The 19,049-nt window shown below is 47.7% G+C and overlaps 1 protein-coding gene across 13 annotated transcripts in view; it reads left to right on the plus strand.

Annotated features, from left to right (window-relative positions):
* The window catches only part of BRPF3 (bromodomain and PHD finger containing 3), a 34,838-nt gene extending 15,976 nt beyond the window's left edge, over positions 1 to 18,862 (plus strand). For 7 of the 13 annotated variants that reach the window (XM_081520219.1, XM_081520222.1, XM_081520221.1 and 4 more), the window contains exons 8-14: positions 359 to 868; positions 4,330 to 4,423; positions 8,169 to 8,266; positions 11,270 to 11,367; positions 15,130 to 15,284; positions 16,577 to 16,756; positions 17,660 to 18,862. In XM_081520219.1, coding sequence (XP_081376345.1) covers positions 359 to 868; positions 4,330 to 4,423; positions 8,169 to 8,266; positions 11,270 to 11,367; positions 15,130 to 15,284; positions 16,577 to 16,756; positions 17,660 to 17,666 — 1,142 coding nt within the window. In that variant the 3' untranslated portion in view covers positions 17,667 to 18,862. Of the gene's footprint in view, positions 1 to 358; positions 869 to 4,329; positions 4,424 to 8,168; positions 8,267 to 11,269; positions 11,368 to 15,129; positions 15,285 to 16,576; positions 17,317 to 17,659 lie in introns of those variants that run through there. The other 6 variants (XM_081520226.1, XM_081520230.1, XM_081520228.1 and 3 more) reach the window with 4 other exon arrangements.
* Positions 18,863 to 19,049: the final 187 nt, after the last annotated feature.

Consider the following 19,049-nt stretch of genomic DNA (forward strand, 5'->3'; position numbering starts at 1 on the left):
TGTTCATCTCTTTTGCGACCCCATGGACTGGAACCCACCAGGCTCCTCTGCCCATGAAATTTTCCAGGCAAGAATACTGGTGTGGGTTGCCATTTCCTTTTCTGGGGGATCTTCCCAACCCAGGGATTGTACCCACATCTCCTACTTGGCAGGCAGATTCTTTACCACTGAGCCACCTGGGAAGCCCGTAGACACAATTTAGTCCTACCTTTTCTTCACGTCAAATCTGAGACCTGGGATGCATCTCAAGTGTTCTAACAGCCTATGCTTTTGGTTCTTAGTTGTCAGTGTCATTATCTGACTTGTAGGGGCAGACTCTTTCTAAAATGTTCAAGCAGGTTCTCTTTTTCTCTAACAGATGACTCCAAAATGCCTCCCCCACCAACCCTGGAACCCACTGGACCTGCACCTTCCTTGTCTGAGCAAGAATCCCCTCCAGATCCCCCCACTCTGAAACCCATCAATGATAGCAAACCTCCAAGCCGATTCCTCAAGCCCAGAAATGTGGAAGAAGATGAGCTTTTGGAAAAATCACCTCTGCAGCTAGGGAGTGAGCCCTTGCAACGCTTGCTCAGTGACAATGGCATCAACAGAGTGTCCCTTGTGGCCCCCGACACATCCCCCACTGGCGCCCCACTCAGTGGTGTGGGCCGCCGCACATCAGTCCTCTTCAAGAAGGCCAGGAACGGGGTTAAGCTCCAGAGGAGCCCAGACAGGGCCCTGGAGAATGGGGAGGACCACGGCACAGCGGACTCGCCCGTGTCTCCCACCAGCATCGAGGACGAACGACACTCCCGGAAGCGGCCGAGGAGCAGGAGCTGTAGTCAAAGCGAAGGGGAGAGGTCCCCCCAGCAGGAGGAAGAGACAGGTGACCTTGCCTGAGACTTCTCTCGCTCCTCATATGCTTTCCTGCTTTGCTTGGCAGCCAGCACCTCCCCCAGTCAGCTGTATCCATAGTGGCCCCTGTGGATACCAGTAGTAGTGTTGAGGCTGGCTCCACAGCTCACAGTTGGGCCTGGCACACGAGTAGTGGCCTGGGGAAGTGGGCTTTGAGCAAGTGTTTTGACAGGGCCAGCTTGTGTCTGGGGCTCTCTTTGGCCCTTAGGGGGAATACAAAGCTGTATGTGATAAAATGGTTCCTACCTTCATTTTAGTTCATTCATTTATCAGATATTCATATCAGGCATTATTGTAGGCACTACCATGTGAGGGGGAGGAAATCGTTAAATGAAACAGATAAGTCTCTTGTAGAGGAGTTAGACTGAAAGCAAAGAAGTAAGTTGTATCTCATATTAGAAGCAGTGGAGAAAAGTCCAGCAGGGAATGGGGGTAGGGAATGCTGAGGTGATATTAGAGAGGGTGGCCAGGGAACGCTTTCTGAGGAGGTGACGTTTGAGTAAAGATCTGAAGGAGCTAGAGGTGTGAACTTTTTGGGTATCTGGGAAAAGGATGTTCCAAAAAAAATAAGATTAGCAAGTACACGGGCCCTGCATGTGGAAACATGCTTGCATGTCTGAGAAATAAGAACCTGTGGCCACAGCAAAATGATCCAGGGGGTCACAGGAGACAGTGTTCAGGGCTTGTCACCAAGGAGTCCTCACTGCATGTCCAGCACAGGCTGCTCACTGAGAGGAATAAGTCAGACTCAGGTGCAGCACTGAAAGAGTCCATGGCCCAGTGGGGAGATGAGGTGGAGAGATGCCCCAGGGCTAGACAGTGTGTGGTTTTGTGTCAGGTGACGGCGCTGCTAGAGGTGTTCAGGGAATGAGAGCTGAGAGGGTCGGGAAGGTTTCATGAGGAGACGGTGCCTAAGCTGGCCCTGAGGATAAGGACAGAATAGAAAGCAGCAAAGGGCTCAGGCCGTCATATGTGGAACCAAGGACAGAGTGCCTATAAGGAACAGTTTGGAGAAGGGCTTCCCGGAGTGTCAGGGACCAACACAGTGGGTGAGGTGGGCCTGAACGTGCAGGGTCTCCGTTACCAAACAGAGCAGTTTAGTCCTGGTGGGATATGGAAGCCCAGCTCGCTTGGCAGGGAGGGGGCTGCCCTGGGTTTTGCTTCTCATGTCCTGTTTTGTGGTGGGTTTGGACTGTGTGGTCAATACATGATTTTCTCTGTTTTGCTTGCTTCCTGCCTAACACTTTGTTTTGAGCAATACCTTCCCTTCCCACCTGGCCCAATCTGCCTGTATTAGGGCATTAGGATGGTATATAGAGTCAGGAACTTGAGCCTGAAATGGTGGAGGGGTGTGTGTGTGTGTGTGTGAACTTGAGCCTGAAGTAGGCTATGTGTGTGTGTATGTGTGTAACTTGAGCCTGAAGTAGGCTGTGTGTGTGTGTGTCAGGAGCTTGAGCCTGAAGTAGGCTGTGTGTATGTGTGTAACTTGAGCCTGAAGTAGGCTGTGTGTATGTGTGTGTGTGCGTGCATGTGCATGCGTGCTAAGTCGCTTCAGGCGTCGTGTCCCACCAGGCTCCTCTATCCATGTGATTTTCCAGGCAAGAATACTGGAGTGGGTTGCCTTGCCCTCTTCCAGGAAATCTTCCAACCCAGGGATCGAACTAGCATCTTTTAGTCTCCTGCATTGGCAACCTGGTATCTGGATCTGTTTCCCTGTGGCAGGATCTTTCATTTTTAGTGCACAGTGCTGTTTGGCTGCGCCTTATATAGCTCAACAGATGACAACAATAACTGCTACCATCTACTGCTATATACCAAGTGCTTTATATAGGCTGCCTCCAATCCTTAAAGCCCTGCAAGGGAAGTATCACTAGCCTCATGTCAGAAATAAGGAATAGAATCAGAGAGGTTAACTGATATGCCAGTTTCTTTACCACTATGTCACCTGGGAAGCCCCAAAGTTAATTAGGCAGACTTGAGTTCAAATCCCATCTTCTTGCCAGCTGTGTATCCTGGGGCATATCAGTTAACCTCTCTGATTCTATTCCTTATTTCTGACATGAGGCTAGTGATACTTCCCTTGCAGGGCTTTAAGGATTGGAGGCAGCCTATATAAAGCACTTGGTATATAGCAGTAGTTGGTAGCAGTTATTGTTGTCATCTGTTGAGCTATATAAGGCACAGCCAAATAGCACTGTGCACTAAAAATGAAAGATCCTGCCATAGGGAAACAGATCCAGATACCAGGCTCATGCAGCCTGAGAGGGCCCACTGCTTGGGGCTGAAGTCTGTTTCTCTTCCACTGTCTCAGCTTCCTTGGTACCTAGGAATATTTTTGCACAGCCTTAGTGGAGCCTCACAAAAGCAGGTGTTGATCCTTTACAAATGAGGCACAGCTGGCTTTCGTGATTTAAATTGAGGTGGTGACGTTAGAGACAGAGCCAGGTTAGGGCGCGGATGTGTTGGCTCAGACCCTTGCTCGCACAGGTGTGACTTGCTTCAGTTTTCTGGCTAAAGTGTATGTGACTCCGAGGTCTTGAGCACTTGGCTCAGCTATCATACTTGTAGGATTCTGGATTGTGGTTGGGAATTGGATAGGTAGATAGAGAGTTGAAGATTTCAGAGTAGATGAAAGTTATGTTTGCCTCTGAAGGGCTTCCTGCTGTAAACAGACCTTCCCTTATTCATACTTAACAGCATCCTCTATAAGTAAAAAAGTGTAATTACCTTCACTTTAGGAAAGGAGAAGCCAAGGCTTAAATAGGAAAAGGGACCCATATTTCAGAGCCCAGTGTACAACCCAGGGAATCTGACTCCCCATCCTGGGAAGGTCTCATCTCTGTGGATCTGCTGAAGAGTTTCCCTCATCCCCAACTTGGACTAGCTCTGCTAGATATCTCAGGGTGTGGCTGACACAGCCCTTGTCCGGTCCCAACCTCCCCTGACACCATCCCAAAAGAATGAAGCTAGTTGTTGCCAGCCATGTGATGGATAGGGGGTGTGACTGTTTATCTGAAGAGGCAAGGTGGGTGGGCTCCCCAAGAGGCAGAGGAGACTCCCCGATAATTGAGGCTTGAAATTAGAAGCAGATTCAGGGTCTTATGAGCCAGCCGGAGTGAGGAGGTCTTGCTATTTCCCACTGTAGTCAAGTGACAGTAACTAGAATGAGCTGTGGGCTGTTTTCCTTCAAGAATACCCAGAAGGAGAAGGATGGGAAGGAAAGTGCAGTGTCTGTTCCTTGCGCTACCCACCATCTCCCCCACACTTTATCAGGTTCTCTCCACCACCCAAGACCCATTTCCCAAGAGAAGGGACCTGCTGGCCTCTCCACCCCTCCTTCCCAAGCCCTCCCAAGGCAGTTGCCTCACACTGCAGCATGTGTCAGCGGTTGGGGGTTTCTGCACTCAGGCTCACTCTGTGTGTCTTTGGCAGGTGTGACCAACGGCTTTGGAAAACACACCGAAAGTGGATCTGACTCAGAATGTAGTTTGGGTCTCAGCAGTGGACTGGCATTTGAAGCTTGCAGGTAAGAACCCTTGTCCCAGAGCTTTGCCGGCAGCTCTGCTACCTCTCCATTTAATTTCCTTTTGGTTGCAGATTGAACCTTTTCCCGCTGATCTCAGTTTTTTCCTTTCCCTACCCCTGCTATTTCCCGAGGCCGCTTGTCTGTGATTCTGGTAGCTCCTAGGGAACGCATGACCCTTGACTGTCAGGCCTGATCTGACTGCAGGGGTGGAGTGGTGCTCCTGCTTCACAGGCTTTGTAGAGCTGAATGGGTTCCAGGGGATGGGGACAGCCAGGACTGTGTTGCCCAGGGAAGCTAACATTTGAGCCAGTCCCCACCCACTCCCCAGCCCATAGATAACCCAGTTATAGATGGTTTTGTCCTTTGCTTTTTGGGGTGTCATAGCAATGGCCTCTTTAGAAGTGTGGTGTGGGAGTAAGAAATGAGCAGATAGGAAGGTTGGTGTTGCCTTTATTCTGACAGAAGCCCCAGCTCTTCTGCCGTCCTTGATCTGGGAAGGGGGTGGGTTTCTCTTCCCATTCTTTCACCTGAAGGGAGGAAATCTGAGAGCAGAATTCACGTGTCTTCCAAGTCTAAGTTACTGAATCTCTGCTCTGTGTTGTGTCCTCCGCAAGATACCAGGGAGTGTGGGACTCTTGGAAATGGGAGACTCTCGTTGCCACAAAGGGAAAACAACTTATCCTGAAGGCTGACCTCGTGGTCCCTCCGCATGGCGACTGGATGGATCCTGGTTTCAGAGCAGGGGGAGGAGATCCCAGGACAGCACTAGAAAACTCTGTGTCTTTGTTTGAATTGCCTCCAAGGCAGTCTGGGTGTAGGTTCTTTTGGGTTCTCGCTTTACCCTGGCGCTGCCCCTTGGGCCTGGGCTGCTCCCCCACCATAGCAGGGCCCAGCTTTCAGTGGGTGCTTTGAGATTTCTTCCCCACAAAGCCTCAGAAATGTCCTAGCTTTCTCCCTCCTTGTTGCAGCCCCAGAGTAAAAAGGGGAGTGGATGGGTAAACACAATTACTAGGCATAGAGAAGAGGCAGAGGTTTCAGAATCTTACAGGATGCTGCTCGCCTGGTCCTGGGTTGAAATTCCTGACTCCTTTCAAAGATAGGGTGCCTGGAAACTCAGTTCACTGGGGTAGGGTAGGAGTGGGGTTATCACGTTGTCCCCTCTTAGCCCATGACTAAAAGTAGAAGGTGTCCTGGGCTCCTCCCTCCACAAAGGGCACTCCTCCCAGCTGTGAGCCAGAGGAGCAAGCCAGGCCAGCTCTGGTTAGCCTGCCTGTTGACACTGCTTGCCTTTCTGCAGAGCATGCCAGAGCCACCAGTGTCTCTGGGTTCCTGCTCACTGTGGAAACAATGCCCTTGGAAGGCATTTCCTCTTTAGCTCAGTGGTTCTCAGTAGAATTTCAGGGTTTGAAACAGGAGATTTAGAACTTACACCACAGAATTTTTTCTGTCTTTCTTTCTCCCTCCCTCCCTTCTCTCCTCCCTCCTTAACACTGTGGTGGTAGGTACATAAAGGAAGATTTTCCTTATTAATGAGACTGGAATCATATGATCGCAGGATAAAGAACCTTGAAAGAATTTCTGGTTACTGATCCCATCCCCTTCCCCTTCTGTCTCTGGGTTTATCTTCTCTAATGATTTTCTGAGCAGCTTGGAGCTGCCCTCTCTTCTATGGGTCATTTACTCAATTATTAATTGAGCCAGGCACTGTTCTAAGCCCTGATAAGATGTCTGTTCTCATGGAGTTTATCTTCTAGAAAGGAGAGATAAATGTTAAACCAGTAAACAAAATACTTATAGATTGGGCTGTCTGCTTAGGCCCGGGTAGCTTGGAGAGAGGGTTGAAATGCCAGCCATGATTGAGTCACTTGTGCTTTTTTCTGTGAAACAAGAAAATAAGGATCTAGTTTGGGTGTTGTATCCTATTCCACTGAGCTCATGCTTCTCAGAGCTCATCCTCCTATAGTATAATATTAGTAATTTATAATATTAAAGTGAGACATTAAAATTTAGTGCCTTTTATATAATAATATTTGGGCTCCCCAGATGGCTCAGTAGTAAAGAATCGGCCTGCCGGTGCAGGAGTTGCAGGAAACTTCGGCTCCATCCCTGGGTAGAGAAGATCCTCTGGCAGAGGAAGTGGCAGCCCACTCCAGCACTCTTGCCTGGAGAATCCTTTGGAGCCTGGTGCATGGAGTCACGAAGAGTTGGATACGACTTAGCGACTGAGCCTGCACATAAAACAATATTTACTATATACCTGCTATTTATTGAGTAGTTAGTGTGTGCTGTACTGAGTGCTTTCTGTATATTAACCCATTAAATCCTCATAGTATCACATGGGGAACACAAGCCTCAGAGAGGTTAAGTAACTTGCTCAGGGTAACAATGAATGAGTAGAAGAGCCAGATTCTGAACCCAGGTAGTCTGGCTCCAGAGTTTCTCTCATAGCCAGGAGGTTGCAACCTCCTCTGTTGTATTTGGAGATGTCGCCTCGGATCCATGATGTAAACTTGGAGAGACTTTCCTAATAGAACTGCCATTTCTTACATTTTTATAGGGACTCAGATTCTCTAAGCCCAGTGACAGATTTCTGTAGGGTGCATGGGAACTGAATCCTGAATATGCACTGGGTGTTTTTTTGTTTTTTTGTCCCCAACAGGTCCTGACCAGCAGGAAGAAAGCTCCCTACCTGCTAGTTAGTGAAGGATTATGATTGATTGGGTTCTGGTTGTGCTGGATTTTCTGTGTAAGACCATGCTAAAGTCAGTTATGATTCAGTAAAACAGGAGCACTCTACTCCAACCAGTCCTAACCTCAGCCTCTTCTTATCGCACTAGGGGTTTCTTAAGCATTTCTGCTCTGCTACAAGTTGTTGGCCTGTCTTTTAGGCATTTTTGTTATTGGAATAATTATATAGCAGTAGTAGTTTTTAAAGTTTGATTGGGAAAAAAAACTAGAGCCACGTCATTCTTGCCCAAAGGCTTCTATGGTGGTACATTAGAAATTGCATTGGAAGTAATTTAAAAATACTAGTGCCTATGTGGGTTCCAGTTATATCATTATTCTTGTATTACTAGTCTCATTTCTGCCTATTACCATCTAGTCTTTATCTAATATATGATTTTTTTTCTGTTTGCAGTAACCATATTAAAAAAAAAAACCCGTCTGCTTGCTAGTTAAAAAAAATCCATCTCTGTCTAAGAAAAACTTCACACACATAAAGTAGAAGTGAGAAGTGGATTGTTTTTCCAATTTAAAAATGTCTTTCCTAATTAAGGAAGTAAGGCATGTCCGTTATAGAAAATTTGGGAATGAGGCAGATTTTTGTGCCTCAAAAAGAAATTGGTTTCTAGACAGGCTATGTGAACCACAGAGTAAAGGGTTCTGGGCGGATATGAGAACAGGCCCTCCTCGTGGCCAGACTGCTTAGACTCTGGAAGGATTGACAAGTGCCTGGGGTGACCTACCCTCTGGATAAAATCCAGCGTCCCTGGTCAGGGGAGCAGGCTTCGCTTTCCAAGTTCAGTCCTTCCACAGGGGTGAAATGTTTGCTGAAGCCTCGTGGGAACATTTTAGTCAGAAGTATGTCATGGGTTTGTGTGAGTTTTTAGGGGGAAGTGAGAAACCATTCTCCTTGAAGAGTTGTTCCACCTCTGCCCTTAGCAGAGATGGGAGAGCAGAAGTGGATGTGTTAGTTATTTAAATTGCTCATTTCACTCCCCTCTCCCTCCTCCTCTTTATGCAGTGGTCTGACACCTCCCAAACGCAGCCGAGGGAAGCCAGCCCTGTCTCGAGTACCCTTCCTGGAAGGTGTGAACGGAGACTCTGACTACAACGGCTCAGGTAAGGAGTGCTGTACAGGTGCATCTGGGGGAACCAGGCCTTCCGAAGAACCACAGCTGGACCCTGAACTCCTCCAGACCCAGGGACACTGGGCAGGGAGATGTCCCCTTCCTCTTAAATAATTCATCTTATTTTGAATAAGTGACACATGCTTTGGTGAAAAAAGTCCAAACTAGCCAGTGTTTAGTGGTTTCTTTTGTGTCTTTCCAGATGTAATCTGTACGTACACAAGCCAAAAACTTGTGCATATATTCAAAAGAGTGAGCAAGGAAGCCTAACATGCACATTCCTCTAAACCATGCCTTTTTTCGGTTAGTGACATAGCTTAGAGATTCTTCTGTGCTTTATATTGGCTGCCTGATGCCCCACTACATAGGAGTGCCATCATGTACTCGGCTGGCCTTCTGCAGATGAATATTTAGATTGTTTTCATTTAGGTGTCATAGCCAGTGTTGCAGTGAGCAACCAGGTACAAAGCTCATTTCGTATCCCTGGGGAGTATATCTACAGATATACTCTTGCTGTATTAAGGAAGTATGCATTTGTATTTTTGACAGGTATTTCCAGTCTGCTCCATGTTACTGAATTTCACTCATAACCCTATAATTTCATGTGATCCAGTGCTTCCACCCCTCTCCCCATGAGACAGTCTATTCCAGCAGGTCCAAACAGTAAAATACTTGGATCTTATCTCCTTGGACTGAGGGAATGAAGGGCAGGGCAGAGCCGCAGGAGAGAACTAGGTGGTGCTCAGGTGGGGCGGGTGCGGGGCAGCCGTTCTCTGAGCACAGCTGTGTTGCACCGTTGTCCCGTGGAGGGTGTGCACTCTGGATGCACACCTGTCTTTGAAGCTTCCGTCTAACATACAGGCTTCAGGGCTTCTCTTCCCCCTCCTATTCCCAACTGCTTTATTTTCCCTTAGCTGCCATTTCTTTTTTCATATGTGTGTTGATGAATGCACGCCTGCATATTTCATTGCTGTCTGACTGTCAGTGCCTAGAAGACAGGGCTCATGTCTGGATTAACTTGTACAGCATCTAGTGCATAACTGGGAATGGATTTGGCACGTACTTTGTGCTCTGGTAGTGACATTTTATTCTTATTTTAAGAACCATGTAATTATTAAAATGATGCCAAAAGAAATTTAAAAAGGAAACCAACCTTTCACGGTTCCATCACCTTAACACCATTGTCTTCATTTTTCTACATTGCCTTCCATTTATTTCAGGCACATTTTTTAACAGAATGCTAAAGCAGAACTCATGCTCTTTCATATTTTGGTTTTTTCAGTGTTATCTTCCAGTCAATGCATTATAATTTACTTACTTGTTTCATTGTTAGACATTTGGTTATTTCCAACTTTTAACACTATACATAATGCAGTGAACCCATATTTTTGTCCAAATGCCTCTCAGTCATTTTAAAAGTTATTTTTCTAAGAACAAATTCCCAGGGAAAGCATTTACTGGAACAGATGGTTCATACTTTTTTTATGGCTCTTGAGACTTCCCACCAGATTATATTGTGAAAGGATTAGACTGGTCCGAAATTTCCTCAGCAGTATATGATTGCACCAGTGTCCCCACAGCCTGCCTCTTCAGTCATACTGGATTTTATCTTCTTTTTGTGGTTATTGCTATTGATTCAGTAGGCAGAAAGCAAGATCTCATTACCAGTGATACATTTTTTAAAAAATTATAAATATGGGAGGTAATGTTCCTTAGGAACATAATTTCTACTCTGTGGAATTTGGGCGTTTTTCTTTAGTTGAGTGTGGTCTCCTCACCGTTGCTGGTTTATAGACTGGGAAGGGGAAAGGAGGTTCCTCTTTGTGTTCAGAGATGTTTGTGAAGGACCCATCGTGTGTGCTAGTGCGTTAGGGGCAGAACAAAGAAAGCTGAAGACACGTGCCTGCTCCAGGACCCATGTAAGATTCTGACAAAACAGTCACAGAGAGAACCCCTGCTGAGTGCTGTGCAGCAAGGTGACCTGGATAGCCAGGTGTGGCCCTGTCAGAAAAGAACTCATTTAGCAGGTAGTTTTTCTGGGATGTTTGTCCTAGGCATCTTTTTCCATGAAGCCACCATCCAGAGGCCCACCAGTCAGGGAGGCCCAGAGAGCAGTCTGTGGCTTTGCCAAGCTGCCTTATAGTCTGTATTCCTAGTAATGAAGCAGTTACATTTTTTCAAGGAACATCAACCTAGGGTTCTAGTTTAGAGGTCAGCAAACTGTAACCTGTTGCCTGTTGGGTCAATCTGCCTGCAGTACGGGAGACCCAGGTTCAATCCCTGGGTCGGGAAGATTCCCTGGAGAAGGAAATGGCAACCCACTCCAGTATTCTTGCCTGGAGAATTCCATGGACAGAGGAGCCTGGTGGGCTACAGTTCATGGAGTCGCAAAGAGTTGGATGCGACTGAGTGATTAACACTTTCATGAGCTGCTGCTGCTGGTGCTGCAGCTGCTAAGTCATGACTCTGTGTGACCCCATAGACGGCAGCCCACCAGGTTCCCCCCATCCCTGGGATTCTCCAGGTAAGAACACCGGAGTGGGTTGCCCATTTCCTTCATGAGCTAAGAGTGGTTTTTACGTTTTTTCAAATGATTGAAAATCAAAAGAAGAATGATATTAATATCTTGTAATACAAAAATTTATACACAATTCAAATTTCAGTGTCCAGAAATTGTTTTATGGGGACACAGCTGTGCTCATTCATTTAGGAATTGCCTGTCACCGGTTTCATGATCCAACAGCAGAGTAGCTGCAGTGGAGACATGTAGCACAGAAAACCTAAAATATGTACTATTTGACCTTTTAAAGAACAAGTTTGCTGACCCCTAATCTAGTCTTAAGAATTCAGAAGAGGGTAGGGAAGGGGAAGGGTGGAGGGGATGTTGTTGACTCATTCCTGGGCTGCTCCAGTCAAATGGAGGCCCCAGGCAGGCCTCCTGGGCACTATTCCAAACCCACTTCGGGCGCTGTCTCCTCCCCTCCCCCACCCTCAGGCAGAAGCCTCCTGATGCCCTTTGAAGACCGCGGAGACCTGGAGCCCTTGGAGCTGGTGTGGGCCAAGTGCCGAGGTTACCCCTCCTACCCTGCCTTGGTGAGTCTGCCCTTCCATTCTCCCTTCCCTGGGGGGTTCTGGCCCCTACCTTGCCTTGAGGGCTTATCTGATTGGATCAAGCCAGCAGAGTGTGTTTGGGAGTCAGGGTGCCTTTAGCTGCAGAAGGGAGGGAGGTTTTATCCCAGCCTGGGTGGGTCACACCAGCTAGGCTTAGGGCACTTAAAATAGGTTACAGTATGCAGACAGAGGCTATGGCTCGTAGGGTTTTAATAGAATATATTTATTTGCTAAATGGAAAAATTATCATTATGCATAAAAGTTATATGTGCTCATTGTAGAGAATTATAAAATCTGCTAATAATGCTTAGATGTTTGGCTAAACATCTGTCACGCTAAGTCCTTGAAATATGGAGAAAGGTATGATTATTCTCATTTTGTAGGGGAAAACACTGAAGATCTGTTACCCATGGTCATCTAGCTTTTAAGTGGCAGGGTTGGAATTTGACAATGTGCAATGTCAAAGCCTGTGTTTTAAGCCACTGAGTTCAAAATCACCCACAGTCCCATCTGTTCAGAGATTACCTCTTGATGTATACCCTCAGCCCTGTTTTTTTCCGTTGTTGTTTAATGTATAAATATTAGGCCATGTGCAGTTTAACCTTCCCTTCATTTAACAGCACACCATGAGCACGCGCGTCTTACGCCATCAAACATTCCTTATCGGCATCACTGTCGTGGCTGCGTCATCTTCAGTTGTATGCATGTACCTTATTTTAACCATTCCCTTGTTGGTCATTTAGATCACTTTGAATGTTTCACTATGACAAACAGCCAGCAGTAAGCATCATTATAGTTCAACATTTGTGCACGTCTGTGATTGTTTCTTTACAGTGAAGAAGTCTTAGGAAGGTCTTCTTTGGGGCATATGCAAAATTCTGATACAAATTGCCAAGTCGCCCCTTAGCAAGTTAGGGGCAACCCCAGTTTATATGGGGCTTCCCTGGTGGCTCAGCAAAGAATCTGCCTGCAATGCGGGGGACCCAGGTTCAATCCCCTGGAGAAGGGAATGGCTGCCCAACTCCAGTCTTCTTGCCTAAAGAATCTCATGAACAGAGCAGTCTGGTGGGCTAGTCCATGGGGTTGCAAAGAGTCGGACACAACTGAGCAACTAACACTTTCACTTTCCAGTTTATACTCCCACCAATAGTAGCTAAAAATTCTATTTTTACCACCTTGATTGGGAAGGTCATGTCCATCTGGCCCTGGTAAATACTGATTCTAACCTTTGAGACATAGCAGAATCATCTTGGGGAATTTTTTAAACAATGCAGATACTGAGGCCCCATCTCAGAAGTACCATATTAGACTCTGAAACCAGACCCAAGCATGAATATTTTTTTTAAAAAACTTCCCCAGTGATCTGTAGTGGTGGCTGAGAACCACCTGCCAGCCTATGTGTGCACACAGAGCTCTGAGCCTCTCCTTGCTCATTTGTGTCTATGGCTCTTTCTGGTCTCACAGCAGCCTCTTCAGGTAATGAGTGCAAGAACTCTGATCTTTTTTCTGCTTGTGAGGAAACTGTAGCTCCCAGAGGTTATACCGCTTGCTGGAGTCACATCGGAACCCATGCTGCCAGCCTCCCCCCTCCTTAGCAGGGGCGGGAGGGAAATCCACACTATGACCCAGCGCTGGGAGGTTGGGCCTGGGGCTGCCTTCACAGGCTCTGCTCTCTGCTTTCGGCGAGACCCCCAGGTTAGTTGTTGAAGAAGTGGTAAAGGCTATGCAGGTTTGGTTTTGTTTTCTTAAATCTCCCAATACAAAAAAGTCAGTCTAAAACTAATCTCTTTTTTCCTTTTTAATTATCTTCTTAATTATAATTTTCTTTTGCAGTTAAATTCAGCCACCACCTGAAAACCCCACCACCTGAACACAACCTCTGTTTTTATTTTGATTTATACCCTCCCAGTCATTTTCCTCTACATACTTAAATATGTACTTGCACATATAGTGACTGTGGTTTTTATTTCTGGGGCTCTTGTTCTTTAAAAAAAAGTTTTTCTGTAAAAATTACATATCTACGTTATAGAAGCTTGTGTAGATGACACAAACCTCCAGCATCCTGACATATCATCTATAAGCATTTTGTATTGTTTCTTCTATTTACTGTTTATATATTATAGCTATAACAGTAGTGGGTGTACACATTTATTATGTAATATGTTAAATGTTATCATAAACTTTTAGTTCCATGTTATTTTACATCTGCATAACATTTGAGTGAGTGTGGCCCATTATTTATTATTTTGGAGTACATTTGCCTCTGTCTTCTTTAAAAAGGGAGGCAACCTCTCCTTAAGAGGGAGACTTGCCTATCTTGTTTCTGCCTTTGGGGGGACATTTGTCACAGTCTGCCCCCACTTTCCCAGCCAGGCACTAGCCCCACTGTTGGTGATTAAGGAAGCTCAGGAGAGCTTGTCTGATGGTTCCCATTAGGACCGTTAGCATCAGTCCCAGGAGGGACACACAGGCTGGGAGTTAAGAGTTTTTATCAAATCACACAGCTGGGGGCAGGGTAGGGGTGGTTCTTCCTTAGAGTAAACTCTTAACCAGAGCACCTGCTTTTAGCTGCTTATTTTGAGACAGATGTAAGGAAGCTGGCAGACACCCAGAAGTAAATAGAGCAATTTATTATTATGAGAAGAGGCCCCCTGGGACAGGGTATAGGAGTTAAGATTGTTCCATCTCTGGGGAAAGCTGCTTCCTTGGTAAGTTTCCAAGTCTCCCTGGCCTTGGTGCACAGAGACTATCAGCCATAGCAGGGGCTATGTAAGAGGCAGTGGGCAGTCCAGCCCCAAATCCAGGTGCCTGGTTTTTGTCCCAGCCGGCTGCATCCTTCTGTGCTTGGCATTTTCCTCCGTAGGCTAATACTTGTCAGCAGACTTCTCAGCATTAGCAAGAGAATGAAATAAGGTGATATGTGAATAATTAGGAGCCTCAGTAACAGTGTAGCACTGGTGAGTTATTGTTGTGTTGATGCCACCAGGCATTTTGCTGAACCCCTGCCCCTGTGGAGCATGCAGCCTCAAGGACTGATTCTTCCAGTGGCCCTTGTTTCCAATCACATTATTCTCCCCTCTCCAGCAGCCCTCCAAGCTCAGTCTCGTGGCTTCTTTCTCTCTGATCTTACCATGGGATGTTAAAATTGTATCTGGTCTACACACCAGGAAAGATAATAGACAGGAAAGTGGTGGGTAACCAGAAGATATGTTTAGGTGAAACTGAGAGGGTGGGCCCTCTAGCTGAGGCAAAACCTTTTTCACAGCCATGGTGTCTAGGAAGGCCCCTAAGAGTTTGAAATGAATTATACAGGTTCTAAAGGGAAATTGGCAGGGAAATAAACAGCCTTTATTCCTCTCCCCTAAGGGACATTGGGAGGAATGTGTTTATCTATCTGGCCTGGACATCAGAGACAGTCCACTGACTTTTGATAATCCCTGACCCTGGCTTCCCAGAACTTCTCTTTCAGCTTTGGGGCCTGACAGTTGATGGAGCAAGCTTTCTTATTGGAAGATCTTATTGGAAAGAGCCGAAGGATTTGGACGGTGTCTGGGGAAACAGAGTCGAGATTTATGTTTGGGGTAATGAGGGTCATTGGAAGAGGTCAGCCCCTCCGTCACTGAGTCAGGCAGGGTCAATCTGCTGCATAACTTTGGTGTAGGGTGGTTCAGTGCTTAGTCCCACAGCAGGCTGCACAGTTCACTCCGTCCGCCCCTTGTAGAATCCTCTCCCCTCTGCTTGCAGATCATCGACCCCAAGATGCCCCGGGAGGGCCTCCTGCACAATGGTGTCCCCATCCCTGTCCCCCCCCTGGATGTGCTGAAGCTGGGCGAGCAGAAACAGGCCGAGGCTGGAGAGAAGCTCTTCCTTGTCCTCTTCTTTGACAACAAACGCACCTGGTGAGTGAGTGCTGCCGCTGGGAGGGTGCACCAGGATGCAGGCTGGGGAGCCTGACTGGGATGCTGTTCTAATGCTGACGTGCTGGAGGTACACAGGGCTGTGGACTCAGCCACTCTGCCTCTGTGCTCCGTTGAAGGTGAAAGGTTACCTGCCAGCAGCTAGTCTGCGTTTGCCATGATAGTAGTAATTTAGTGTTAGGAATAACACTGATGAATAGTGTTAATGGTAACCGAGGGGTTTGGCAGATCAGAGTCTCTAAGAAGCACTCTGAGATAGAGATTTGTGTTAGGAGGCTTCTTTGGGAAGAGCTTTGAGGGTTTGGGGTGAGGGATGCAGCCCTAGGCAGAGGAAGCAGTTGAACTGCAGTGTACTTGCTGCGGAGGCCACAGCTGATCCTGTTTGAGCTGTGGAGCCGGATGGCTCATTAGAGATGTCAGAAATGGGGGCTGTGCCCCTGTACCCCTACGTCAACCAGGCCTTGAATGCTGGCTGTCCCTGGTGGGAGTGATTCCTGGAGAGAGACTCACCTGAGAGCCTGTAATCTGCCACTGCTCCCAGTGGCTGCGGGAATGCGTGTCTCAGTCCTGGGTGGGTGGAGAGTTGTGGGAAGTACAGAACGCACTCCAAGGGGCTTGTCTGCTCGTGGTTTAAAAAGGCCAGCAGGAGGATTCCTTCACCCCTGCTTCTGTAGAGTGGGGAGGCAGGACTAGCTAATAACTATCATCTATCCAGCATTTACTCTGTGTCCCTATGCAGATTACTTTACATGAGTGATTTCTTTTGATCCTCATTTAAATCTTCATTAATCCCCTCCCAATCCATTTTGCAGATGAGGAAGCTGAGGCTCAGAAAGCCAAGAACCTATAGCTAGAACTGGGATACAAACCAGGATCTGGCTCTAGAGGCTGGGCTCTCAGCCATATGATCAACTCACCCAGGGCCTCACCAGAAATCATTTCATTGATTCCTGGCATCAGCTCCATTTCCTCGACGTAGCTCCCTGACTCCCCAAGTCAGGGCGAGGCTCTGAACCCTCCAGATGGCTTAGCTAGTCTCCCAGGGGGCACATGGGCTTCCCTCCAGCAACCTTCTAAGCCGAGTGTCCTGGGGCCCAGGTAAGGGCCTGGCTGCAAAATAAGTCCCATCGTGGCCTCCTGCCTGCAGAGTCCCAGTCTGCCTCCCTCCCCCTGTCCCCTCCCCCTGGCTTTGCTGGTCATGGGCAAGTGGGTCCAGAGGAGCCTCCTGTGGGAACCCACCACGGTCCAGGCTTCTTACTATGCTTATATTTTAGGCAGTGGCTTCCGAGGGACAAAGTCCTGCCCCTGGGTGTGGAAGACACTGTGGACAAGCTCAAGATGCTGGAAGGCCGCAAGACCAGCATCCGCAAGTCAGTGCAGGTGGCCTACGACCGCGCGATGATCCACCTGAGCCGAGTGCGGGGGCCCCATTCCTTCGTCACCTCCAGCTACCTGTAAGGGGGGGGCCCGCCCTGCCTCCGTCCTGCAGGGCACAGAGAAGCCTCTTCTGGCCCCAGCCAGCCATACGGCCGGCAGCTTCCCCCTCCCATGGCAGGCCAGGGACTGGGCTGTGTCCTCCCCATGGGCAAGGCCCCAGTTTTGACTAACTGCGTGGTTCCCCTTGTGGGCCTGCTGTGCCAAAAACTCCCACCCGAGCTCCCCCAGGGCTGGTCCACTGAAGAACCAGTTAGAAGTAGAAATAGCTGTGAGGCCTGGGCCCAGCCAAGGAGATAAACCTGGCCCTGGAAAGCAAGAGGTCTTGGGCTTGCTCAAGGGTGTGCCTGGTGCCCTCCAACCCACTCCCAGCTAACTACACCTCAGGGTGAGCGAGGCTCGAACACTGACCCCAGAGGTGCTGTGGATACACTCGGGTCCTGCGGGAATCTCACGGAGCTCACCCTCTCTCCCTCCATCACCCCTCCTCCCACCTCTTCCTGAACCGTCTTCTGCCCAGCCTTTCTCCTGTGTTCCTTTCCTAGCTTTCTCTTGTGCCAAACTGACAGAAACCATCACCAAACTGATCTTTTTCTTTTTATGTCTCATTCCCTTTGAGGCCAGCTGCTACCTACCACTTGGGTGACCCCTTCACCAGCACACCTCCCCGCCCCCTTGTATGTGCTGCAGGCAAACAGCAGAGGCCAGACTGTGAGAGCTGCCCCCTTGGATTGAGGCGGGGCCTCGGGCCTCTCTGCCTTGCAGAGAGGTGGGCTCAGGCTGGGCGGGCTCCTATCAGCAGACCAGGCTTCTGGTGCCCGTGGATTCTGCGGGCTGTTGGGGTGAAGCTGTACCCTTTGGCCGGGTCTGCTCTTTTCCTCCTCCTAGCTTTCTCACGGGCTTTTCATTTTCTGTCCCTGCAGCCTCTAGGCTCTCGTTACCACCAGGGATGGCAAGGCGCCTATAGTCCAGCATCTTCCTGTCCTGTGTTCTGCCCTGCCCAGCCTCTGCTGCTCCAAACTCCAGGGAATGCAGCACTTTTCTTTCAAACCCTCTGTCCCCTTCCCTCTTTTCCTTCAACCCCCTCTCCACCTTTACCTTCTCAAAAACAGAAGGGAAAAAAAAACAAAAACTGTGAAACGGGGGAATGCTGACTGACAAACCAACACAACTTTCAGAGGCGTCGAGGTCTGTTCTCTGATGTTTCTTTTCACCTCTTAAGCACCAAAGTTGCAGGGCCAGGTTGCCGGCCACTGATCGCCATGTTGATTTTTAACCTGACGTTCTTTTTAATTGTTTTAAATTTTTCATAGGGGAGTTTTGGACAAAACGAAGTCACTGGGGAGATCACTGCCATTTTTACACACTTGACTTTTTAAAAATACAACCAACCAACCGCCACGACTTCTTATACATTTGGGACACGAGCCAGAGTTTAAAAGGGAACCAACAAAACTCTCTATAACATAATAAAGGACGGGGTTTTGGATTTTGTACAATAATAAAACTACAATGCCTATGGCTAGGGAAGGACATAGTGTATATAATTGTAAAATACTGTTCTAAATTATTCAGGCCTATAGTTTCCATTACTGGAGTCCTCCTTTGTGTGGCTGAGTATTTTAAATGCACACAGTGTGTTTTATTTAAAGGAGCCAATACGTCCCCCCTCCCCAGGTAGTAGGTCGGCTGTGGACTCTGTGACCTTTGTCTCAACCTGTGTTGTAAGATCTTGGGGCTTTCTCTTTCTGTGTGTCTCTTCCTCCCAACACTTTCTCTTGCTTAGTCTCTCTCTCCTTTTTTCTTTTTCTCAGTCTCTGAATCTTTCCGTCTCTGAGTCTCATTTTTAAAACTGCTCTTTTAGAACGAGAAACGGCTCAGATCCTGCTGTGGCATGGGGCCTATGTGTCTCAGTCGCGTCTGCTGTGAAGCACACGATGCTCTATTTATTGTAGAAAGTAACTTTATTTGCTTTCTAGAATTGTTTATAACAGATGGTATAAGAGAGGTAATAAACAGAGAAAAATATATGCTTGTAAAGAATACAAAAGTTAATTTTACCTACTATAATATGACTGTCTTAAACTTATTTTCTCTCTGAGAAATAAATGTTCTAATGGGCAGCAGCCGCTGTGTGTGTTTGTGGTTGTCAGTGGGGCCTGCCCTTCTCCTCCCAATCTCTGCAGCCCTCTCCCTCCTCAGGAGGCCAGGGCCATCAATGGTTGCATTAAGAATGGGGTTGCCTAGCCATTGCAGACTCCCAGCTGGAGAGTGCTCTGTCTGTCTGCTTGTCTGTCTGTCTCTTTGACCCCT

This window comes from Giraffa tippelskirchi, chromosome 8 (genome assembly GCF_054371585.1).
Source record: "Giraffa tippelskirchi isolate mGirTip1 chromosome 8, T2T-mGirTip1v1.2.pri, whole genome shotgun sequence".
Classification (NCBI taxonomy): domain Eukaryota; kingdom Metazoa; phylum Chordata; class Mammalia; order Artiodactyla; family Giraffidae; genus Giraffa; species Giraffa tippelskirchi.